This window comes from Triticum urartu, chromosome 5 (assembly GCF_003073215.2).
Source record: "Triticum urartu cultivar G1812 chromosome 5, Tu2.1, whole genome shotgun sequence".
Lineage (NCBI taxonomy): Eukaryota > Viridiplantae > Streptophyta > Magnoliopsida > Poales > Poaceae > Triticum > Triticum urartu.
In genome coordinates, this window is record NC_053026.1 from 540,888,921 (window position 1) to 540,915,358 (window position 26,438).

A 26,438-nucleotide genomic window follows, 5' to 3' on the forward strand; every position below is an offset into this window, starting at 1 on the left:
GGAAAGGCGGTATCCTGAAGGGAGGGAGGCCATCAGAGAAAGATCTTACCCTTATTTGCTCCGCCGGCGAGACATTGTCAAAGTGGCATATGTCTACACCACGGAAGAAGGCCTCTGCCCTCTCGACCGGGATCGAAGGGCGTTGCACTGCCGGCAAGGCAGAACCACTCAGCCGAGAGCCCACATGAACACTGGATAGGTTGTTAGGTTTCCAAAACGTCGTGCACGCACCAAGAAAACAAACCGCGGACACCGCCGCCTCCCACAACAGAAGACATAAGCATTAGAATGAGGTCGCAGAGAGCTGAAAAGATAGTTCAACAATGCCACCAGGACTGGTTGGAGCTCTTCAAGACCGTTGGATCATCACCACCATTGAAAATCTCATTTGAAGTTTCAAAAAAGAATCTAAAAATTCACATGAGTTCATATGGATGTATAGTACATGTGTGTAAAATTGGAAGATGAAAAACATAATGCTACACAAAAAGGAGAAAATCATGATTTTGAAATGGTGAACAGTACACACACTATTCACTATAAAAATGCACAAATTTGTCTTTTGTGTAGCTCTCACCATAATGTACACTTTACACACATGTAGAACACATCAATACAAATGCGTGTGATTTTTCAGAATTTTTTGAATCTTAAAAATATGATTTTCAATTTTCTCAAAAAAACAAGTGCCATGGAGCTCGTCCTCCAAAATGCCCTACTCCGCACGAGCAACTTTTTTTTGCGGGCACCTTACTTAAAAAGAAAAAACTGCAAGACGACATAGTCATCACTATCGCAGAAGAACAATTGAAGCATTGGTTTTAGGGCAAAGAACAATTGCACCAATGTTGGGCACTGATCAGAGATAGACATTGAACAGTTCGGCAACGACTAGAATGATTATGCGTAGGCATGATGGGTCGATTATTTTTGCAGCCTATCATTTTATTTTCCACTGTAACGACGCTCTCGAAGCAGAGGTTTATGCTTTAATGCATGGTATGACACTGACCATCCAACACACTGTTCTCCTGGTCATTATTCAGTCGAATTCTTCAGAGGCTTTGAGGACCTTGTCTATGACTGGTGTGGATCGCTCAGCATATAGCATATGGACTGTTTGTCTCGTAGATCAGATTGTTGATGAATGGTAAGGAGTTTATTCCGCAGAAGATACGAAGGGAACAAAACAGAGTGGCAAATCGTCTGACAAACTACAGCCGCACGGAGTATACTACGGCAATGTGGCTTAACCATAGCCCCCCTTGTATTGAGGAACGTGTGTCTCTCGATTGTAACTCTATAAACATTGAATAAAATCATTTTTCCTCGCAAAAAAAAAGATAGACATTGGACTGAAACTCGGAAGATCAGTGATGTTCTTCTTTTTGCAGAAAATCAGTGATGTTGGGGAGCCATTAGTTAATGAGCGCTCCTTCGGGAGCATCGCAACGATAGCGCCATTTGGCGCGCTCTCAGCCATTTGTGACGTGTCGTGCTCTGGGTGCTCCCTCCGAATTTTGTTTTTTTTACGCACGTGTTTTCGGCTATTTAAACGGGTTTTTTTTGACATTTTGTTTTTCCATCGGTTTTCCTTAACTTTTCAATAAAAAAATTCGGGATTTTTTTTGCGTGAAAGAACGCGTCTTTTTTCTTTCGCGAGAGTCACGGTTTTGCTTCCGCGAGAGGCACGGTTTTGCTTTCACGAGAGTCACGGCCGTGCCTCTCGGAAACAAAAAAAACGTGTTTTCTGTTTTTTCCCTTTCGTGAGAGTCACGGTTTTGCTTCAGCGAGAGACACGGTTGTGCTTTCGCGGCCTCTCGGAAACAAAAAAAACGTGTTTTTTGTTTTTTTTCCTTTTGCGAGAGTCACGGTTTTGCTTCCATGAAAGGCACGGATGTGCTTTCGTGAGTCACGGCCGTGCCTCTCGAAAACGAAAAAAATGCATTTTCTGTCTTTTTTTCTTTCGCGAGGGACACGGTTTTGCTTCGCGCGAGAGGCACAAGTGTGCTTTCGCGAAAGTCACGGCCGTGCCTCGTCGAAAATGAAAAAAAATGTGTTTTTTCTTTTTTTTCATTCCGCGAAAGGCACGGTTTTGCTTCCGCGAGAGGCACGGTTGTGATTTCGTGAGAGACACGGATGTGCTTTCGCGAGAGTCACGGCCGTGCCTCTCGGAAACGAAAAAAAACATGTTTTCTGTTTTTTTTTCTTCTTTCGCGAGAGTCACGATTTTGTTTCCGCGAGAGGTATGGATGTGCTTTCGCGAGAGTCACGGCCGTGCCTCCTTGGAAACAGAAAAAATTGTGTTTTCTCTTTTTTTTTTTTCATTCCGCGAGAGGCATGATTGTGATTTCGTGAGAGGCTCGGGTGTGCCTCTTTCGGAAGGGAAAAAACCCGTGCTCCCGGTTCAATATTTTTGTCCGGTTTTTTCACGAATAAAAAGTTTGTCAAAACCTACCAACATGGGATCTAGTTTGGAAGATCTAAACGCGAGGAATCCAACGATGAAAGCGGTTCGAGATTTGGACGCACGGTTTGAGAGATAAAATGTTTTTAATAAACATATTTATGAAAAAAGGAAAAACTTCCAGGTTGCGAAAGTGACACTGCATGTGCGTCACTTGTCGCAACCTAGGGAGTTGGAGTGATCTTTGCAACGAGTACTCTTCAACTAGTGATTTCGATGTTTATTTCTCGCCTTTTTTTTTGAGACAATGTTTATTTCTCGCCTGCTCGCACAAAACAATTATAGCCTCTTGTCAGTGGCCCAATCATATGGGCCGGACCATATAAACGGCCCATGTGCATCGAACAATCGTCGAGGCACGAGACAAGCACGTGCTAACGCAGAAACCACAGAACTCTATCCCATCAGAAAAATCTCCGCGACTCCTCCCATTTCCTATCACTCCGGCGTGCGAGCGGCAGCCATGGTGATTGCTCCAGTCGCGACCTACTCCTCGTCCCTAGCGCCACCGCCGGCGAGGAGTACGGCGTACCGAGCGCGCCTCGCCGCCGCGGGGCTCTCCTCGAGGGCGTCCTCCTTCGCCGCGGGCAGCGGGCTCGCCGTCGCGGCGGCTTCCGTGGCGGTGGCCGCGCGGCCCAGGCGGACGGGCGCGGGGGGCGGCGCGCTCGGGTGCAAGTGCCTGTTCGGGCTCGGCGTTCCGGAGATGGTCGTCATCGCCGGCGTCGCGGCGCTGCTGTTCGGCCCCAAGCAGCTCCCCGAGATCGGCCGCAGCGTCGGCAAGACCGTCAAGAGCTTCCAGCAGGTACGGAATTGGAGCCTAAATTAGTAAAGATAGCGTGTATCAAAATAGGGAAATTTATCTTCCTTATAAAATCCTGGCAGTAGAGTATAACAAAGTCACAAAGAGGGGCAACTTAAAATCAGTATTCGATTTCTAGATGCCCAATTCAGGTAGTCAAATCGCTGAAACATTTGAGCTTTAACACTATGGGTATATGGGACATGCTTTGTGCCTATTGGCTGAAGCAGATGATTTGGGTACTTTTCATGTGCTGCTATCTGATATTCATATACCACTTTATTTATTGTAAACTGTAAATAGGTATTCGTGGTAGCTACCGTGCTATATTACTTTCAAATGTAACCGTGAGTAGGTTTCCTGCTACTGAATGCAGGTGTTCTGTCCTTCCAATCATTTTAACATGAACTGGACTGGCTCTAGCATCTTCATTGGGCATAAGCAGTCAATCAGGGAATATGGGTTGATGTGAGAAACTTATCGATTAAGACGGGATAGTTTGGGAGCGTTTGAAGCTTCAAGCTTGATCACCATGTCCATTTTGATTTTGCCAACAGGCAAGCTTGAGCTTGTCTGCACCGTTTGCAGTTATTAGATTAAGTTATCAAGGAATTCATTCAGTGGATACATATGCATATATGCCTTAGTACTTCCTCTGTTCCTAAATATAAGTCTTTTTAGAGATTTCACTATGGCCTACATACGGAGCAAAATGAGTGAATCTACGCTCTAAAATATGCCTATATACATCCGTATGTAGATTGTGTGGAATCTCTTAAAAGATTTGTATTTAGGAACAGAGGGAGTAGATGATATTGGTCTCTGCTCATGCTGTCGTTTGCTTTACAATGTTGTGTTATGTTATCTAGTCCAAATGTGTGTGGTTGTCCCATACCTTTTAGTTTGTGCAGCCATGCTGAATTGTGCTTGCACTTGCTGATGCATGGGCCAACATGAGTGTGAGTCTCGGATCTGGGGTCGATGTGCTCTAGAGTGCTTTTGATTTGCCCATGAAGCAATGGGGATATGTGACATGTATTGGAGTGAAATAGGGAGTTATGCTAAATACATGGCTAGGCAGAAGGTCTGCACTGCACAAACTTGATTTCCTTGCCTATCAAATCATATAACTATTGCACACTTCTCTGTAGGCAGACCATTCAATTCCAGTTTATGACTTGTTTCCTTACCCGTCTGCCTATCTAAATCCATTCTCAGGCAGCCAAGGAATTTGAAACAGAACTGAAGAAAGAACCCGGGGAAGGCGACGACCAGCCTCCACCTGCAACCCCCACGGCGGTCAGCAGCAGCGACGATGAAGAGAAAAAGGAGCTAGAGGCATCGAGTAGGAAAGAGAGCGCATGAGGACCGGGCCAACGATCGCGAACTAGAAGAGTAAAGTTGTGTATGTAAAAACATCGTGATGTTCTAGCACATTGCTCCCTGTTTTTGTTGTTCTTCAGGCCATGCAGCAATATTATTTGTAACCGGCGAAAATGTGTTCCCTCTGAAATACCATGTTGCTAATGTATGAGGTTGCTTGTGTACATCAATGTATGAAGTTACCTGTGTACGTCTGTTGTTTTTCCTGTCGAAAATTATAGTATTGTACTAGTATATCAGTTTGGAATAGAGCAGTGAAGAATTGTGCCTGACATTGCTAACTCAGTTGGATTTGTAGTAGTGAGGATGTGCCAGGATTTTTTTTTTTTTAGTTGAAGATGTGCCAGGATTATAGTCGAGACACTAGCGGGTGGGCCCGCATTGTCAGCCACTATAGCCGAACGTTTTGGGCCCCAGCAGCAGCGGGACATCTTCCCCCCGGGCAATAAACTCAGGAGGCCACACTCTCGGGAGTGGAAAGGGAAGCAAAATCCGAAATTATCGCCATGGTTCTCCTCGCCGTCGCGTCCTCGCTCAAAACCCTAAACCCTACCTTGAGCCCGAGCCCCAGCCGACGCCGTCTCCTCCTCAGCTCCTCCCATCTCCGCCTGCCGCCGCTGCTCTCGCGGAGCGGCCGCCTCCGCTGCTCGGCCGGCTACGGCGATGCCGCCGCGCCGCAGCAGGCGGCTCCGACGACGCAGCGGCCGGACGAGATCCCGTGGAGCAGGGAGCTCTGCAACTCGGTGCGGCTCATAGGGACGGTGGGCACGGACATCGAGCTGCGCCAGCTCCCCAGCGGCGCCTCCGTCGCGCGGGGGCGCATTGCCGTCTGGAAGTCGGCCACCGAGACCACCTGGTAAGTAATTTCGGCATTCGCTGAGCCTGAGCTGTGCTAGCTCGTGATTACAGCTCGAGTGGATGCCGTTAACGTGTTTGGCCGTGTTTATTAGTGTAACTAGCATGGTAGTTCATGGATGCCGCCAAATGTTCGGCACTATGCAGAGGGGAGCAATTTAGTGCTGATGTAGATATGGAGATGTTACAAATTACTAATAGAACAAACATGCGCTATGTACGGTTCCTTGCCATAGATTGATGCCTCAGTTTAAAGGGACTTTAGTTGGGGCAGGAAAATTTTAAGTATGCTTCTTCCTTGGGGTTATTAGTTAGCTATAAGAGTTACGCACCAAGATTCAGAAATATGTTATCAACTAATGTGCTGTGGACATCTTCTGCAAGAATCATTCACAGATTAAGCATGAAGCTGAGAGCAAGGTCCAGATTAAGCATGAAGTCAAGAGTATGATTAACATGTTAATTAAGCCTGAAACTCCACTTTGCATTATGCAATAATTGTTTCCCTTTGTCTAATGAGTTTGCTAACCCAAAACTGAAGTTTGTTGCATGCCTCAAGCAAAATTAGGAACCGTACCTCTTTGTTGCTATGTAAGTCATGCAGTCATGCTATATCGTCTTCTCGTCACATGTTAAATAATGCATTAGATGATTGTCCATTACATTCTTAATATGAATTAGTATTCATAAGTGTTTAATGGGGCGGTGCTTGTAGGGTAACTCTTGCATTTTGGGACGACTTGGCTGTTATGGCCTCTGAGCATGTAAAACAAGGAGACCGAATATTTGTTTCTGGACGGCTTGTATCAGATACTGTTGAGGAGGGGCCTGAGAAGCGGCAGGTTTACTACAAGGTACATCTCTGCAAATAATTTGTAATTGACTTAACATGTTTTCTTTTCATGCTGTTGTCATCACTGCTCTTTCTCGTGGTTATGAACAGTATCATATATTTTTGCAGGTTGTCGTTCAACAGTTCAACTTCATTGAGTCCTTCCAACCTGTGCGGTTATATTCAGAGTCAAGCCAGGATGGTATGGATTTAACTCGAGCTGGCTTACTTATATCTTCATTTCGTATTGAAAAACTACTGCTTCTCTTCTCACTTGTTTATACTTCTGTCTTATGGTTATTTATTTGTCTGTTTGCGATATTTACTTTCAGTAGACAGCAGTACTGTAATTGTTTGCATTTTGTATTGCTCACATTTCCTTCAAACTGGCTATGTTCAATGTCTAATCATTCTGGGGCTTGGATATTGTTCTGTAGTCTTCAAAGTCATGTGTAATAGGCCCCTCTATTTAAGGTCTGTATTTAAAGTGTTACCCTGTGCACCTTTTAGAAGATAGCAAGTTACATTTGAAAGACCGCAGGTAAGGTTGTGAGAAGTTATCTCATGTAGCCAAATTTATCATGGGTTTTAGTGCCAAAATTTGCAACACAAGATAAGTACTCTTTCTTGCTTGATTGTCAGACATTTGCGCACCAAATTGCATCAAGTTTCATGGATTTTTTCAACTGGGCATTTTTGGTTCAAAACAACATCTTTCCTGTATATATATAGCCCAGTATTAATTCTTAAGAGGCTCTAGTCCAGTGATACACATAACTGGATGCTAGATAGCTGTATATTGATGTAAGAAAATATATTGAAAAATAGTAAAGGTTGACACTTGGTTGTGAATTAAAGGTGGAAAGCATGGAGATTATGTTGGTAATGATTCTACCTCTGGTTCAACTGAGAATAAAAAGGGAGATTACATGAGTTCCTCCTCTCGTTCAACTGAAGCACTGTGGCAAGCATTCTTCGCTAATCCTCTTGACTGGTGGGATAACAGGAAAGATAAGGTGACATCTCCTTTTATTCCTTTTGGGGCATTTAGAATTTTAGATGCATTGACGTATATTGTTTTCTATGTGTTAATGTCTGTCTTTGTATGTAAACCACCTACACATTTTATGAGTGTTTATCCAGTAGCAAATGACTGAGCGCAAAACATGGAGTACACTGTTAAGGCCCTATTTTGATTGAAGGAATTTCATAGGAATTTTGGAGGATTCCAATCCATATGAATTTTTCCAAGCCCTTTGGATCTCATAGGAATGGGTTTACCAAATTACTATGGAATCCATTCCTATACCCTCCCAAAAAGCACCAACACGGGGATGGCAACACAGTGATACGCATACGGGGATGCGGGATACAACATATTCCAAAAACAGCCATTTGGGGATACGGCGAGTATATATAAAATAAAACAAAAAATATGCCATGTAATATAGAGTTAAGACACAAAAATTAATGAGAAATTGAGATAAGATCAGAATACTACCCCATTAAGGCCTCGTTTGATGGAAGAGGTTTGAAGAGGATTACAGGGGAATATCCCCGCAGGGCCCAAAATCCCCAGAAAACCCCATCAGCCCATTTGATTCACAGGGATTAAACTGGCCAAACCACTCCAATCCTCGCCAACCCCTCCTGACCCACGCGGCTCAACAACCATATCGGGGATACGGCGGGTATTTCCTTTTTTTTTAATACTGGAATCATGGGATACTGCGGATACACGTATCCTAGTGTATCTTGGCATGTCGCCGTATCCTGCCTGGGACGGCTAGTTGGCAGTTTCTGCTGTATCAGTGCTTGCTAGATACCCTCCATTCCATAGGAATCTAAACATAAGCTCAAACCTCATTTTATTTTTCCCTTGAGAAGTCCAATGCACTTACACCCTATCTCTCTCCACTCTCCTAAATCCTGTAAAATTCATGTGTTCATTTCCTGTACATCATTCAAAGACGCATAAAATTCATGTGTTTTGAAATCCTGTAGGAGTTCATAGTACATGACATCTCATTCCTACCTTTATTTCCTATTCCTACATTTCTAAATTCCTACGATCCAAAGAAGCCTGCAAACTTTAGTGGCATAGTAACATTCTAACTATACATTGCATGTGATTTGACGTCAATTTTACTATTTTTATTAGGTGTTTATGTTTTTCCAATTCCCATGAAGTGTGAACCGAACACTCAAGTTGACATAATTTCTGTTTACCAGTCCTCTGTTTTGCACATGCATTCCTATCCTATTCCTGTGCTTTTAGAATCCTGCGAACCAAAGGGGCCCTAAACATCTTAAACCACCAAAGAAATGCTGAAATAGTTGAGAGCCAGAGAGGAGTATTGGAGTGTAGCCAACATGGAAAATAAAAACGGCAAGATGCCGAATGTAGCCGAGAAACTTAAAATAAAATAATAACTCTCTTTAATGTTATTTTTTCATTTGTACCAAGAATCAGGGCTTGTCTTTCCCTTTGGACAAGAAGACTGGGCATGGCTTCCGAAATTTGAGAAGAGTGCCCACCCCCCTCTTCAGTGTTCTGCACGCCTTATATATTTTGTGCCAACTTAATTAACATAAGTACTGTGGTAATATTCTGTGCAATCGAATTTTAATGGGTTATGACTTATCACTTGTGTCAGTCATGATTGTAAGGCACAGCCTAACTGTTGCTTCAGTGCTGAGGTGCCCTAGGGTGGTAAGGTGTTGCCTCTGCCTTAGACATCTAGCGTATGGCTGCCTCATTGAAGTGTCTGCCGCCTCCAGGGGTCTCTCCCGCTTCATGTTCCTCGATGTGGCTGCCCCTGGGGCTTGGAAATGACGATCCTGCCACCTCCTGCACTCCGGCGAGTGTCCTGTCGTTGTGTGTGCTTCCAGTCACCTTCCCCTCCTCGATCAAATCTGCTGTTCTTGTGAGGATGAATAGAGGTTGCAGCGAGGGAGAAGGGTCAAGGGTGGGGTTGTGAGGAGAATGGATGAGTGTGAGGGTTATGTGCTTGTATGAGGAGGAAAGGGAGCAAAAGATGTGTGGTGGTTGTGCTGAGGGAGAACGGAGGGACAGCGGAATTAGGCCATAGGAGGAGTATAGTGCTACTACTTGGGCTTTTGGGCCATGGGGAAGTGCATAACTAAAGGGCCATTGTTCAATCTTTCTATTTTTCATTGTAATATACTCCCTCCGTCCCAAAGTAAGTGTCGCTGATTTAGTACAAAAGTTATACTTCAACGACACTTATGTTGGGACGGAGGGAGCGTGTACCCACTGTTCTGTTCCTGTAATATCTAAGGCACCGCCTTGCCACGCCTTGCCTCCTCGCCCTAACTGTTTAGAAGTTAAGGCAGGGCTTAAGGGCCTCACCTTGCCTTACCGCCTTAAAAACTATGGTTCAGTGTTATACGCTCACAGAGAATTGTCAAAGTCATTCATCTTGAATTTGGAAAAAGATCAATAACAAATGGAAGTAAAATGTGATTCATCACCATCCATGTTTTTAAGGTGTCCATAAGGCGACACTTAGACACCGCTTAGGCTGTAAGGTGCCCTGGCAGCGTCCTAGCATTTCTTCCACCTTAGGAGCTTAAGCGGCAAGCGGTGGTTGATCACCTTATGGCTGCTGCCTTAAAAATGTTGGTTGCCATGATATGTATAGTACACCATAGTTTTCAAATGTGTGGTCAAACTGTGATATAGTTTTGTTCGATGTGCTTTAGGGTTCGCCAGTGATATAATTTGCTGGGGAACAAGACCCATAAATCCAGGGGGCATGGGCCAGAGGGGAGGACTGTGAGCTGCCACCATTGCTTTTCGTCTTAGCTATCGCCACTGCTGTTGCACCTCTTCATTGCTGAAGCTATTGCTGTTGGTGCACTGCTGTGGTTGCTGCCACGTCAATAGCTCTGTTCACTGATCGCTGGACATGAGAGAGGGAAAGGATGAGATCCGGTCGTGTACGCTAGCATTGAGCTAGCCAAGCGAGCTATTGGACTGAGAGAGGAGAAAGATTATGATCACTGATGAGATAAACAAAATGATGTGACCCGGTGAATGGGTTGTCTTCCTCCTGTTCTTATCTCCACTCACTTGGATCCCCTCCGTATATTCTCTCTCCTCTACTGGCATTAGGAGTAACAAAGTAGAAATTTCATGTGGATTGTTTTCTTATCCTTTTCTCCCTATTTACATGTAGTTCATAGTTTATTAGTTTCCCCTCTCCATGCTACAAGATATTGTATTGCATTGGACAGCGACTAGTTTTAGTTTGGTCTAATTATATAATTAGAATCTCCAAATAGCTCTGACTTTTCTTTTCCTCATAATAACTTGCAAAAATGATTCATCATGTTAGGTTCAGCCACATCGTGTTAGGTTGTGAAATTCGGTGCCATCTTCCTTTCCTAGCCCCCCACAAGCTTTATCATAGCAGTCGGTTGCATTTTTATTCATGTATATTCATTTGTTTGCAGCAATGATTTGTCCATCATACGTTAAGTATATGCCCCCTCCCCCTAATCCATACAATGATGACTAATGATTTTACGTATGTGTCAGCAGAAGAACCCAAGGTATCCAGACTTCAAGCACAAGAGCACCGGCGAAGCGCTGTGGGTTGAGGGGAGGAACAACCCCAACTGGGTCGTCTCCCAGCTGGCGATCTTGGACTCGAGGATGGGTTCCCTGCAGGACAAGCAGAGGAAACCAGTCTCCTACATGTATGCCGACGACTTCATGACATCTGACGCCAGCGACTAGGCCCTGCTATAGGTGGGAGGAAGCTTCTGATCCCCCAAGCATCCAGCTCCAGTATCCTAAGGTGCGTTAGTTGCGCCAAGTCATCTGCGCGTCTCGGTTTTCGTTGTACATAGGTAGGCTCCGGAGGCTTTATTATTAGTCCATCTGTTCCACGTCGGTGGTAGTGACAAATTTGTGAACATGTCTATGTACGAGAAGCTCTATCATCCGCACATCAGTTGACGCGTTCCATCGGTCGAGTCCCGCTCCCGTCTAATCAGATGACTAACAAGAGTTTGCAGTTTATACGTGGGAGGTTTCTGCACTGTCGAATCTGTCCCCGAATATCGCAACTTGTGTTAGGAATATATATCTCACTGTTGAGGGGCGCACGTCGAACCAGCAGGATACACGTCGATACTCTGATGCTCCTGGCCAGACAACGATGATTTGCACCGAAAAAATATGTCGACCAGACAATGATGATTTGCATCGAAATTTGTGTCGACCTGACGGCTATTTTCCCCCAATAATGCTAAACATACAAAGAGTTACACGCTGACTACGATTTTTTCCATCCACTAACCAATCATAAACTTGCCACCCCTCCCCCCTCCCCTGATTTTCAGAGGGGTGGGCCGCCTTGCCATCTATTGACCAATCAAATTAACTCTCTTTGTAACTCGTTTGTACGTGTAGCATTACTCATTCCCCTCTCTCTCTTTTTTGATGAAGGGCACATGTGCCTACTGTTTCTCCAGGCACCATCCACTCCAGCAACCAAGCCATCGCACCATCCCAGAAGGTTCAAGGGGTATAGTACTACACTTCGTTTTCTCTTGTATCTTAAATTCTTAGTAAACTTAGGAGATACAAGAAAATCCTTCTTGAAGAATATGATAAACTAGATATAAAATCTGAGACCATGGTTCTGTCTGATGCTGAGTTTTCTAGGCTCAAATTTACCCATAGTGAGCTTTAGAAAATCTGGCTTCAGGAAGAAATTAAGGCAAAACAGAGATCTAGAGATAGGGACATCAAAGATGACTAATTAGGCTCAATAATAATTTTAACAAAGATGGCTAATTTGGTCTTGGGATATGGATGAAGGCCTCACTCTTCCCGGTAAAAAATAAGGGGGGGAAAAGCCATAAAGACCATCCCACAAGGCACAAAGGGTGGCTTTGATTTCTGTTGTGCTTCTATTAGGCTAGCCACAGTGGAAATAACATCACTAGTAACATCATACTTTTCAAGATAATTTTGTTTATGTAGCACATATTTAATGATGAGAGAGGTGATGGTGGTAACTTAGCTAGTTACTATGACATGACACATATCAAGACAATATGAGTCTATATGCTAATAAATGAACTATAACATGATAACACATATATGTTACTATCCACTGTGGAGGTAGTAACATAGCCTAGTAAAATGTGATGTTACTAGTCTAAGTTACTTCGCATTGTGACTAGTCTAAAAGATTCTTGCAGTCAGTTTATGTAATTTTCTCTTGAGAAGTGGGATAAAGAGCTTACTCTTTCCTCTGGCAAAAAAAAGAACGAAAAGAAGATTGAAGACCTCACTCGATTTATTGATGGATGCCGGTGGCGTGGACGCTTGGATCCAGCGCTCATGTGCACCACATGCGCGCTGTCCGCCCACGGATCGACCGGCGCATGTGTTGACAGCAAAATGCAGGCCGATTTGCATGGGCTGTGTGTGTTACTCGCTTGACCAGTCTTGTGTCTCTCTCTCCCTCTCTCGTTTGACTGAGCTTGCTATCTAGATTTGACATTTTGGATCGATTAATCGGCCGTGAATGAGCCCGTGCTCCAATTTTAATCTCATCAGCGGCACATGGTTCCGTTTCAAGTCAACGTCTCTGGGAACATGGGCTAAAGATTCGAATGGAACTAGTAGTCCTTCCTTTTGTAGTGTCATTAGGTCTAAGATCCAAAGAGAGCCTCCGCAGATCGCAAGATTCTACTAAAAGGCAGGAATGTGATATTAGGCTTTCTTCAATCTCATAGGATTGAAAACCATACATGAATTGGCACACCATGGTGTTTTTTTTCTTCCACATAGCATATGAAATCTCCAATGGGAATTTAGATTTGGTATCGGATGGGAAGTGACTCATAAGTAGCATCTGTCGGGTTTCTAATCCTACATATCAGTTTGTAGGTAACATCCAAAAGGCTTTCTCATCATATCATGTCTATCAATTTCTGTAAGCAGATTGAAATCGTGCATAATATCTTTGAAATTTGTTTAATTCAAAGATGCCCTAAAATGTTGCGGTGATACAAAAGGAACCACATTTGTTTGTGCTTGCAGTCTTAGCTAAACAAGTGGAAGATCCATCCAATTTTGGTTGTGCGGTATACTCAGAAATCACATCCGGACGTCGTTAAAATGCTCGATCGTCATAGATATCACTATCCACCGCACATAAACAAGTGGTGCTCACAAACAACATAATAGTGTTGATGATAAAGTGACTTGACAACTTGAATACAAAAGCACAGCCAAGCCAAGGGGAAACCGGAAGGAAAGCCCCCCAGCAAAAACATGCATGATGATAAGTAATCAACAATCAATATAACTGTTTCGTTTGTACAAACACATGGAGAGTTTAACCCAAATCTCCACATCTCCTTTGTGCTTCTAAGAAGGCCTACTTCAAGGACCCAAACAAAGGGCACACATCCATGTGTGCTCTCTGATGCACCAAGCTCATCCCTTTTGGCTTGGTGATCGAACCCAGATCGAAGAACAAAAAGTATAAACCGTAAAAAGAAAAAAAAAGAGAGAGCCCATGATATCATCTTGCTTCTCAAGTCTTCATTATTTGGATCCCAGGCCTGTGGCTTCGGATCTCTTGATGATCCTCAACTTCTTGCATGTGCCGCTGAACATACTGCAAAACGTAGGAATAAAGATCATAAGTCACTGCTTCACAAAATGATCTTCAGTTCACAGTCACCTAATATATGTCGAAGATGAAGAAGTGATGAAATGAATCAAGACTTACTCGAAGGGCACGTCTCCGACAAGCATGAGGTCGCCGTCCTTGTCCTCGTAGGTGATGGCGTACTCGGCCGGGTTTGCGCCGCCGCCGTTGGAGGCGCCTCCGTCTGCCCCGGAGAAGCAGACGAACATGGCCTCCAGGGCCTCCCTGAGCTCCCGGTAGCCCTTGTACATCCTCATGTCGACCTTCCTGAGGTAGGGCGCTCCGTCCATGCTCACTTTGACGAAGGAGCCGTTGGTGCTCGCAGACGGCGTGTTGTTGCTGCTGGCCTCGTCCGCTTTCTTCGCCTTGCTCTTGCTCGCCGCCGCCTGGAAGCAGCGCCTCACCGGCGGCCACCCGACAACTTGTGCCCTGCGAGAGTTGAGAGAAGCATGCATGTAAGAACCAACACTGGCCTTGGACTTGGAGGAAGAAGAACAAGGTAGTGAGCCGGGAGGCTGAAGGGGTTGGGCTGGTACTCACTTGGCCACGGGGGGTGCGGTCGCGGTGTCGTCGGACCTGTCGGCCTCATCGGAGGCGGTGGCCTCGAAGGCGTCCAGGGTGCGCTTCTTGCCCCTGGGAGTCGCCGGCGGCGACATCGCCGAGGTGATCTTGTGTGGCTTGTCGTCGGTGCCGGGGAGGCCCAGCCTGAGCTCGGTGGCCATGAGGAGGCTGTCGGTAGCTTCCATTTCCAGTGGACGTGGGGAGATGCCGCCTAGTGCTTGCGCTAGGGAAGAACTTTGCAAGTACGTTTGGATGCGATGTGAATGACGAGATCTGATAGCTCTGTCTCGCTGAGAGGAGAAGACGATGTGTGTTTGCTTGTGTTGGCTTGGCAATGGTAGGGTTGGCGCCCATGTTTTATAGGCGGGGACTCCCGCGAAGGAAGGGCGTCGCGAGTAAGTTGGCACACAGCCAGCGCATGGGCTGACAATGACATACGCGGGGCGGACGCACACGTAGGTGCAACGATCGAGCGCAGCACGCGGCGGGGGCTGGGTGTGGTGTGGTGTGGCTAGGCTGGGGTGTCGGGGTGGCCGGGGCGCAGCGTGCCGGGTCGGCCGGCGACAGCGCGGGCCCGGGCGCGGGCGGCGCACGACCGTCCGGGATCCCTCGGTCCACGGGCTACACGGCGCGGCAGGCCATGTGCCGATGTGCGTCGCCGCCGGCTGGCTGTGCCGATCGGCCTGGCTGTACACTAGCTTGATAGATGCTGATGGAGTATTGTATCTCCCAGTTGTTTAGCTACATACCTAAACAAAACAAAACAATCGGGAGCTGGACTGACTGATTGGTTGATTATCCTAGCTAGCTAATTCGGATGGGTGGATGCGTACGCGGTTTTCCGGGTCTCGGGGCAGATATTGTATTCCGTGGGGCACATGGCATGTCTAACGGGTTGTCTGCCGTCCCCGTCCCGTCCATCACACCACGCAACGGGTTTCAGTTCGATCCGCTACGTGCGTACGTGTGGCTAGGTGAGCAGTGGACGTGTCAGGCCGGAAGCTTCTGAGCGGCGATCGGGAATCGGGACTTGAACGGCATGGGCGGCGGGGGCGGCGATCGTAACCCGGCACCCCTGTAACCCGGCCGGAGGATGGGCCGACGGACGAATCATGCACGTATGGTATGGAGCGATGATATGATGATATCATGGACTTGCATCCGGAATGGAGCGGAATAGTAGAATAGAAAACGGGTGGGGTGGGGTGGGCTGCGAGTTGAATGATTATACTCCTAGCTAGCAAGGCGCCATGATCGGGGATACTACTGGGGAGCATCCCTCGCGCATTCGCCGCTGCTTCCTTTCGGCCATATCCATCATGTTATGTTACGTACGTTATTGGATGGAGAGCGATGCGTCCCGGGATATATGGGCGCCCTGTCCCTCCCTCCCGCCCTTTGCTTTACGATCAGATCCTTGCACAGTTGCACTCCATGCAATCAATCGCTTTCTCTTCTTTTCATCTCCATTCCAGTACTAGTTGTGTAGATCGTCCAGTTACATGTAGCTACGTGTGCCGAATCGACAAAGTTCGTTCTGTGGCATGACAAAGTACTGATCGAGTGAAGAACCGTGGTAAAAGTGAGTGAATGAGCACTAGACTAGTCATCGTGTACCCAACACTCGGCCACCTTACCAAGAGATGATTTGGTAATGTGTACTCCCTTTGTATCAAAATATAAGACTTTTTTTGCACTACGATAGTGTAGAAAAACGTCTTATATTCTGATACGGAGGGAGTACTAGCGGACGGCATGAGGTGCATGCATGAGTTCTTCTTTCTCTTTCTCTACCACGCACGCATCCATGCATTTTCACTTCCTCACTTTGGGAGAATATCTTACCGTTCAGAGAGCTGTCTAGTAAAATGGGCCAATGGGGTAAGTGGTAGTAGTGCTTAACCAACTTTTCTCTATATATGGATCGATCGTATCTCTTCCCACTCCTACCGGCCCCTCTCCCGCATCCGGCGCCCTATTACAAAACGAGATACTGCTCTTGAGCGAATCCCTTTTGGTTGTTCTTGCTTCTTTTTGGTTGGGTCAGTGCCCAACAGCGCCTAGTGGGAGCTGTTTGTTTCGAAATCTTCACACAAAGTATATGTATCCTGTTGCGGTACTATGCTTGCCTCCTAACCTGAGTGGGGTGCTTAGTTTTTGTGTGTGGCACGTACCAGATGGTCCCCCTCTGGAAAGAGATTTGCCGAGCTGAAATGAGGTATCATGGGAGGTGGGGCTTGTAGGGTTTGCGCTTGGACTTGGAGCAGGCGACCTTTTGCAAGTCTAGTTTACTTGATACTAGGTAGTGCTATTGTATTTTGAGCATTCTAGAAAGGTAGTAAAGTGCATGGGTGCATGCTTTCAGGAACAAGCAACCTGGCTTTGTCTAGTGGGTCAAATCTCCATGTAAAATATTTCTCGAGTTCTTCGTCGAATTTATCTTTTTTTTTCTTGGATGAACTCTGTGTGATTTCTATATTTTTTTGGTTAAGTACTTCATTCATCATTAACTGTTCACAGTCTACATTGCAATAGAAAACACTTGAATCACTTGACAACTTAATTATTAAAGCTGTTTATTATAGTATGCTTCTTTGCTAAAAGCGATGGAGTGGATACATATTTGTTGCCATGAACGATCAAAGAAGGATACGTGAGATGCATCGAAATGAAGGTCATTGATTATCTGAGCACTATAGAAAGCTAAAGTTCATGGGGGCTTAGCTTTGAGGATCAAGCAAACTTTGTCCTGTAGGTCAAATCTCCATTTATAACATTTTGTCTAGTCTTTTTACCTTTTCAAGATTTGTCTTCTAGGTCAAATCTCCCCTATAATATTTTCTATAGTTATTTCCTTTAATATTTGTTCATGTTGAACTTTGAAGTTAATTGATTGCCTTGCATACTTATGGACTTTATATTATAGTCATAATTAACAACAATATACCCATTCTAGTGTTTTAATATATGTACTATTCATGGAAATACTACCAAGCACCAAAACTTATTGACACTTCCTCATCTCTGCCAAAGTGCACTAATGCTGGGACCTCCGGGTCCCTAGGGTCTAGGGACTAGGTCCCTGAAGTCCAGGCTTTCTCTCTGGATACTCTGGGTCCCCAGGTCATCTGACTCCCGGGCCCCAGGGTCCCCCACCTCATCATGACTACCTCTCTGGATGGGTCGGCTCCCTAGGGTCTCAAATCCTTGGGTCCCCAACACTGCCTCTCTGGGTATCCGGGTCCCCGGAGTGGTGGCTCGGCTCGTGGGTGACCCCGGGTCCACATGTTGGCAACGATCACTTGGTGTTGGGGGTATTTATACCGACCCTTCTTCCATCTACAACCCAAATCCTTTACTTGAGCTTCTCCACCATTGCCAAACCCTCAAAAGCTTGATTGTTCTCCGCCCCCCCCCCCCCCCCCACACACACTAAAACTCCACAAAACTTTGAGGATTTACAGAGAATCCCCCGATATACACTTCCACCAAACCAATTCGCTGCCTTCACATATGTTATACACCAAATTTGTTACTCTTGGAGATTTGAGACACCTAGGTCATAGAAGTCAAGGCCCGAAAGCTTCCTATTATGTGGTTGATATGTCTCCAACGTATCTATAATTTATGAAGTATTCATGCTATATTTACATGAGTTCTACATGGTTTTGGTGCACTTTTATATTATTTTTATGGACTAAAATATTAATCTACTTCTTTGTTTCGCGGGAAAACCATACCAAACGAAATCCAAACGCGAAATTATTTTACAGTTATTTTTTACGGAAGGAAAGTGACCCACGAAGCTTAGAGAGGGAGCCAGAAGGTGCCAGGGGGCACAAGATCAAGGGGCGACACCCCTAGGGGCGCGCCATGTGAGCTCGTAGGGCCCTTGGGACTACCCCTGGCATGATTCCAGCGCTGCAGAATCCTATATATTCACAAACCCCTGAAAGTTAACCTGGATGAGTTTTTCCGCCACCGCAAGCCTCTGTTTCGAAGCAATCTCATCCGAAGCCCTGTTCCGGCACCCTGTCGGAGGGGGGCCGTCACTAGAGGCCATCTTCATCATCCCTGCTACCTCCCTGACAAGGAGGGAGTAGTTCACCCTTGGGGCTTAAGGTATGTACCAGTAGCTATGTGCTTTATCTCTGTCTCTCATGATCTTGATAGGATACGATCTTGATGTACAATGAGCTTTGTTAATATAGCTGGATCATATGGTGTTCTTCCCCTCTATCTCTTTTGTGGTGAATCGAATCTTGCTCTTTGAGATTTCTTTGTCAATGGATTTAATATTTTGGATTTGAGATCACTTGATGCATATCTCACTCACGGATACTCGTGGTGACATTGGGAATCTAGGTGACATTAGAGTTGGTTTATGCATATCAAATGGTGTTGCCGTAGTACGATCTCTACAACTATTCATGACACTTTGGGGTGGTACATAAGATCAATTGGAAACACAACTTCGAGGTGGTTTACTACCTATGTGATTCCATCCTACTTTCTCCGATAGGAATAGAGACTTTGGAGCGATTATTCACCACACTTTGAAGGATTGTTATGTGAGTCAATTCTGCTAATGATGTTGAGAGATTGCACTAGTGAAAGTATGAACCCCAGGTCTTGTTTCCAAGCATTGCAATACCGTTTGTGCTCACTTTTATCACTTGCTCCCTTGCTGTTTTTATTATTACAGATTACAAAAACCTATATTACTATCCATACTACACTTGTATCATCATCTCTTCGCCGAACTAGTTCACCTATACAATTTACCATTGTACTGCGTATGTTGGGGACACAAAAGATTTCTTGTATTTGATTGCAGGGTTGTTTGAGAGAGACCCTCTTCATCCTACACCTCTCATGGATTGATAAACCTCAGGTCATTGATAACCCGCAAGTATAGGGGATCGCAACAGCTTTCGAGGGTAGAGTATTCAATCCAAATTTATTGATTCGACACAAGGGGAGCCAAAGAATATTCTCAAGTATTAGCAGCTGAGTTGTCAATTCAACCACACCTGGAAACTTAGTATTTGCAGTAAAGTGTTTAGTAGCAAAGTAATATGATAGTGGTGGTAGCAGCAACAAAAGTAAAGACAGCAAAAGTAATGTTTTTGATATTTTGCAGTGATTGTAACAGTAGCAGGAAAGTAAATAAGCGTAAACCAGTATATGGAAAACTCGTAGGCACCGGATCAGTGATGGATAATTATGCCAGATGCGGTTCATCATGTAACATTCATAACATAGGGTGACACAGAACTAGCTCCAATTCATTAATGTAATGTAGGCATGTATTCCGTATATAGTCATACGTGCTTATGGAAAAGAACTTGCATGACATCTTTTGTCCTACCCTCCCGTGGCAGTGGGGTCCTATTGGAAACTAAAGGATATTAAGGCCTCCTTTTAATAGAGAACCGGAACAAAGCATTAGCACATAGTGAATACATGAACTCCTCAAACTATGGTCATCACCGGGAGTGGTCCCGATTATTGTCACTTCGGGGTTGCCGGATCATAACACATAGTAGGTGACTATAGACTTGCAAGATAGGATCAAGAACTCACATATATTCATGAAAACATAATAGGTTCAGATCTGAAATCATGGCACTCGGGCCCTAGTGACAAGCATTAAGCATAGCAAAGTCATAGCAACATCAATCTCAGAACATAGTGGATACTAGGGATCAAACCCTAACAAAACTAACTCGATTACATGATAAATCTCATCCAACCCATCACCGTCCAGCAAGCCTACGATGGAATTACTCACGCACGGCGGTGAGCATCATGAAATTGGTGATGGAGGATGGTTGATGATGACGACGGCGACGAATCCCCCTCTCCGGAGCCCCGAACGGACTCCAGATCAGCCCTCCCGAGAGGTTTTAGGACTTGGCGGCGGCTCCGTATCGTAAAACGCGATGATTTCTTCTCTCTGATTTTTCTCTCTCCCAAAGCAAATATATAGAGTTGGAGTTGGCGTTGGAGGGCATCCAGGGGGCCCACGAGGTAGGGGGGCGCGTCCTAGGGGGGGCGCGCCCCCCACCCTCGTGAGCAGGGTGTGGGCCTCCTGGTCTTCATCTTTGGCGAGGATTTTTTATTATTTTTTCTAAGATGTTCCGTGGAGTTTCAGGTCATTCCGAGAATATTTGTTTTCTGCACATAAAACAACACCATGGCAATTCTGCTGAAAACAACGTCAGTCCGGGTTAGTTCCATTCAAATCATACAAGTTATAGTCCAAAACAAGGGCAAAAGTGTTTGGAAAAGTAGATACGACGGAGACGTATCAACTCCCCCAAGCTTAAACCCTTGCTTGTCCTCAAGCAATTCAGTTGACAAAGTGAAATAAAGAAAGAAAAACTTTTACAAACTCTGTTTGCTCTTGTTGTTGTAACTATGTCAAGCCAGCATTCAAGTTTTCAGCATAGATCATAACTAACCACAGTTGCAATAACTCTCAGGTCTCATAATTACTCATATCAATAGCATAATCAACTAGCAAGTCATAATAATAAATCTCGGATGACAACACTTTCTCAAAACAATCATAATATGATATAACAAGAAGGTAGCTCGCTGGCCCTTTCTGAGACCGCAAAACAAAAATGCAGAGCACCTTTAAAGATCAAGGACTGACTAGACATTGTAATTCATGGTAAAAGAGATCCAATCATAGTCACACCCAATATAAATTAATAGTGATGAATGCAAATGACGGTTGTGCTCTCCAGCTAGTGCTTTTTAATAAGAGGGTGATGACTCAACATAAAAGTAAATGGATAGGCCCTTCGCAGAGGGAAGCAGGGATTTGTAGAGGTGCCAGAGCTCGGTTTTGAAATAGAGATAAATTGTATTTTGAGCGGTATACTTTCATTGTCAACGTAACAACTAAGAGATGGCGATATCTTCGATGCTAAGCACATTATAGGCGGTTCCCAAACAGAATGGTAAAGTTTATACTCCCCTTCCACCAAAAAACATCAATCCATGGCTTGCTCGAAACAACGAGTGCCTCCAACATACATCAGGTCCCAGGGAGAGTTTTGTTTGCAATTAATTTTGATTTAGTTTGCATAAAGCATGGGACTGGGCATCCCGGTGACCAGCCATTTTCCGTGAGTAAGGAGCGGAGTCCACCCCTCTTGAGAATAACCCGCCTAACACGGAAGATAAGGACAACCTTGGTTGATACATGATCTATTCGAGCATACAAAACAGAATGTTTATTTGAAGGTTTAGAGTTTGGCACATACAAATTTACTTGGAACGGCAGGTAGATACCGCATATAGGTAGGTATAGTGGACTCATCCGGAATAACTTTGGGGTTTAAGGGGTTGGATGCACAAACAGTATTCCCGCTTAGTACAAGTGAAGGCTAGCAAAAGACTGGGAAGCGACCAACTAGAGAGCGACAACAGCCATGTACATGCATTAAAATTAATAAACATTGGATGCAAGCATGAGTACGATATAATCCACCATGAACATAAATATCGTGAAGGCTATGTTGATTTTGTTTCAACTACATGCGTGAACATGTGCCAAGTCAAGTCACTTAAATCATTCAAAGGAGGATACCACCCCATCATACCACATCATAACCACCTCAATAGCATGTTGGCACACAAGGTAAATCATTATAACTCATAGCTAATCAAGCATGTCACAAGCAACGACGATCTCTAATTGTCATTGCAAACATGTTTATTCATAATAAGCTGAATCAAGAATGAGGGACTCATCATATTTACAAAAACAAAAGAGGTCGAGTTCATACCAGCTTTTCTCATCTCAGTCAGTCCATCACATATCATCATAATTGCCTTTCACTTGCACGACCGAACGGTGTGAATAATAATAAGAGTGTACGTGCATTGGACTAAGCTGGAATCTACGAGCATTCAATAAATAGGAGAAGACATGGCAATATGGGCTCTGGGTTAAGTCAACAATGATGCATATAAGAGCCACTTCAACAATTTAATTATGGTCTTCTCCTACTGACCCCCAAAGAAAAGAAAAGAAATAAAACTATTTACACGGAAAAGCTCCCAACAAGCAAAAGAAGAACGGAAAATATTTTTGGGTTTTCTTTTTAATTATTACTACTACAGCAGAAAAATAAACTACTACTAATTTTTTGGTTTTTCTTAAGGTTTAACAAATACACAAGAAGAAAGCAGGAAAAAGAAAATAAACTAGCATGGATATTACAGTGAAAAAGTATGAGCACCGACATCTAGTAATGAGTGTGTGTGAACATAAATGTAATGTCGATGAGAAATATGTACTCCCCCAAGCTTAGGCTTTTGGCCTAATTTGGTCTATGGCCACGGCTGGCCTGGCGGATATCCATAATAATAGTTGTTGGGGTCGTACTGTGATGAGGAAGAATAGTTGGGATCATACTGATGTGCAGCGGTTATCGCCTGCTGAGCTGCAGCGTGGAGTCGAGTTGCCTCCGCTCTCCTCTCATACTCTTCTGCCTCCTCTCTGGTAATAACATATCTTATTTTTATCTGTGAATCAAAGAAGGCAGGAGCAGGGAGAGTAATACGGAAAACACGTCGTTTATCAAAAATTAAACGATATAAGAGAGGTGATTCAGGCCTCTCAACAAACTAGTGCGAAGCCATAGAGTCATAATCAAAATATGTAGGAGGCAACTCCGTATCATCCTCACGAATGTCTATCTCAAGAAAATGAGCTAAGCGGGTTGCATAAATTCCTCCAAAGAAATCTCCATTACGTCTATTATGATGCAACCTACGAGCTACAATGGCTCCCATATGATAAGATTGGTCTCCTGACACAGCACTCCTAAGAATGCTAAGATCGGGGACACACATGTGACATGCTTCATCCTTAGAATTTATGCATCTACCGATTAAGAGAGCAAAATAATGTATAGCAGGAAAGTGAATGCTCCCTATGGTAGCCTGCGTTATATCTCTAGATTCCCCTACAGTTATACTAGCAAGAAAGTTTCTAAATTTAGATTTAGGGGGATCCCTAATACTGCCCCATGATGGAAGTTTACATGTAAGAGTGAAATCCTCTAGGTCCATGGTATAAGATTTGTCATAGAGATCAAACATGACTCAAGGAGAATTACGCGAAGATGAATACTCAAACCTCCTCACAAAGGAACTTGTGAGATCATGATACTGGGGGCATTTGTTAGCCTCAAAATCCTCAAGACCGGCATTGCGCAAATATGCTTTGAATTCTTCTTTAATTCCCGCACGGTCCATAAAATTTTCCGACGGCCATTCGCAAGGCCGTACAGGAGCGTCTCTTGGTGGATCCTCGTCAGCATCGCGCATAGCAATCCGGGGTCCTTGCTTCTTAGAGGAACCACCTTGGAACATCTTCCTAAGCATATTGTTTTTCTCTGAAAGATTCTGAAATTTTTAGTAACTTCAAACAAAAGTGAACCAACTTCAATAAAACTGATAGCAACTACTCCTACAAGTGCCTAGAGCCTATATCAAGCATTAGAACTACTTAGAACCATATAAATTTGACATGCAAGCTCAAGAACATGGTCACCTATGCAGCACAAATTTGCAAAGAATAAAGCACTAGAACAAAAATTAATTGGACCAATGGAGGAGTCACATACCACTGGAACAAAAATTAATTGGACCAATGGAGGAGTCACATACCAAGGAACAATCTCCCAAAGCAGTTTTGCGAGAGGTGCTTTGAGCAAGGAGATCGAAAATCACAGCAAAAGTGGCTGGAACTCGTGCTTGAGTTGGTTTTTCGGGTTTGTGTGAGACAGAGGAAGAAGATGGGTGCTGGGATAGGTGGAGGAGGGCCACCGTGGGCCCATGAGGCAGGGGGGCGCGCCCTAGAGGGGGGGGGCTCCCACCACCCTCGTGGCCAGGTGGCAGCTCCTCCCGCGGTAATTTTTGCACAGTAAATCCTCAAATATTCCCGAAAAATTCATATTAAATTGGCATGTCATTCCGAGGACTTTTGTTTTCGGAATATTTTTATATTGCACGGATAAGTCAAGAAACAGACAGAAAAAAAAACTATTTTTACTTTATTTCTACTAATTAACAGAAAATATAGAGAGGGTACAGAAGTTTGTGCTTCTAGTTTCATCCATCTCATGCTCATCAAAAAGAATCCACTAACAAGGTTGATCAAGTCTTGTTAACAAACTCATTCCGATAAACATGAAACCGGAGAAATTTCGAATAACACTAGGTTACCTCGACGGGGATATGCACATCCCCAATAATAAGTATATCATATTTCTTTTTGACAGTAGGAAGAGGAAATTCAAAACCTCCAATTATAATCGATGGAATTTTTCCAATGGAGTTGATACTATGAACTTGAGGTTGTTTCCTTGGAAAGTGTACCGTATGCTCATTACCATTAACATGAAAAGTGACATTGCCTTTGTTGCAATCAATAACAGCCCCTGCAGTATTAAGAAAAGGTCTTCCAAGAATAATAGACATACTATCATCCTCGGGAATATCAAGTATAACAAAGTCCGTTAAAATAGTAACATTTGCAACCACAACAGGCACATCCTCACAAATACCGACAGGTATAGCAGTTCGTTTATCAGCCATTTGCAAAGATATTTCAGTAGGTGTCAACTTATTCAAGTCAAGTCTACGATATAAAGAGAGAGGCATAACACTAACACCGGCTCCAAGATCACATAAAGCAGTTTTAATATAATTTCTTTTAATGGAGCAAGGTATAGTAGGTACTCCGGGATATCCAAGTTTCTTTGGTATTCCACCCTTAAAAGTATAATTAGCAAGCATGGTGGAAATCTCAGCTTCCGGTATCTTTCTTTTATTAGTAATGATATCCTTCAAATATTTAGCATAAGGATTTGTTTTGAGCACATCAGTTAATCGCATACGCAAAATGATAGGCCTAATCATTTCAGCAAAGCGCTCAAAATCCTCATCATCCTTTTTCTTGGATGGTTTTGGAGGAAAAGGCATGGGTTTCTGAACCCAAGGTTCCCTTTCTTTACCATGTTTCCTTGCAACAAAGTCTCTTTTATCATAACGTTGATTCTTTGATTGTGGGTTATCAAGATCAACAGCAGGTTCAATTTCTACATCATTATCATTACTAGGTTGAGCATCATCATGAACATCATCATCAATATTTTCATTAGGTTCATGTTCATTACCAGATTGTGTTTCAGCATCAGACATAGAAATATCATTTGGATTATCAGGTGGTTCAGCAATAGGTTCACTAGAAGTTTGCACAGTTCTATCATTTTTCTTCTTCTTCTTTTTAGAAGAACTAGGAACATCAATATTATTTCTTTGAGAATCTTGCTCGATTCTCTTAGGGTGGCCTTTAGGATACAAAGGTTCCTGAGTCATTCTACCAGTTCTAGTAGCCACTCTAACAGCATAATCATTTTTCTTACTATTCATTTCATCAAGCACTTCTTTTTGAGCCTTAAGTACTTGTTCTACTTGAGTGGTAACCATAGAAGCATGTTTGCTAACAAGTTTAAGTTCACCTTTAATATTAGCCATATAATCACCCAAGCATCTAATCATATAAGCATTTTCTTTTAATTCTCTAGCAAAATAAGCGTTGAAGTCGTCTTGCTTAAACATAAAGTTATCAAACTCATCCAAGCACTGACTAGCAATTTTAGTAGGAGGAACTTCAGCTTCATCATATCTATAGAGAGAATTTACCTTTACTACTTGTGTAGGGATATTGCGATCAGGAGGTTCTTCAATAAATAAAGAATTGAGATCATATGTTTCTTCAACAGGCGGTATATTAAGACAATGTAT

At 44.0% G+C, this 26,438-nt stretch overlaps 3 protein-coding genes across 3 annotated transcripts; 2 read left to right on the forward strand and 1 right to left on the reverse strand.

Moving 5' to 3' along the window:
- The first annotated feature begins 2,848 nt into the window (after positions 1–2,848).
- On the forward strand, positions 2,849–4,839 carry LOC125510532 (sec-independent protein translocase protein TATA, chloroplastic). The gene is made up of 2 exons (XM_048675746.1): positions 2,849–3,269; positions 4,485–4,839. The coding sequence occupies exons 1-2, from the start codon at positions 2,931–2,933 to the stop codon at positions 4,629–4,631; spliced, it is 486 nt and encodes a 161-aa protein (XP_048531703.1). The 5' UTR covers positions 2,849–2,930; the 3' UTR covers positions 4,632–4,839.
- A 271-nt stretch (positions 4,840–5,110) lies between these two features.
- On the forward strand, positions 5,111–11,340 carry LOC125510531 (protein OSB1, mitochondrial-like). Its single transcript, XM_048675745.1, has 5 exons — positions 5,111–5,505; positions 6,220–6,358; positions 6,466–6,538; positions 7,195–7,352; positions 10,904–11,340. Exons 1-5 carry the CDS (start codon positions 5,156–5,158, stop codon positions 11,099–11,101), a joined length of 918 nt encoding a protein of 305 aa, XP_048531702.1. The 5' UTR covers positions 5,111–5,155; the 3' UTR covers positions 11,102–11,340.
- Positions 11,341–13,665: 2,325 nt separating this feature from the next.
- On the reverse strand, positions 13,666–14,938 carry LOC125505944 (auxin-responsive protein IAA12-like). The gene is made up of 3 exons (XM_048670844.1): positions 14,580–14,938; positions 14,121–14,468; positions 13,666–14,006 (listed from the first exon to the last, which is right to left on the reverse strand). The coding sequence occupies exons 1-3, from the start codon at positions 14,783–14,785 to the stop codon at positions 13,934–13,936; spliced, it is 627 nt and encodes a 208-aa protein (XP_048526801.1). The 5' UTR covers positions 14,786–14,938; the 3' UTR covers positions 13,666–13,933.
- Between the last annotated feature and the right edge of the window lie 11,500 nt (positions 14,939–26,438).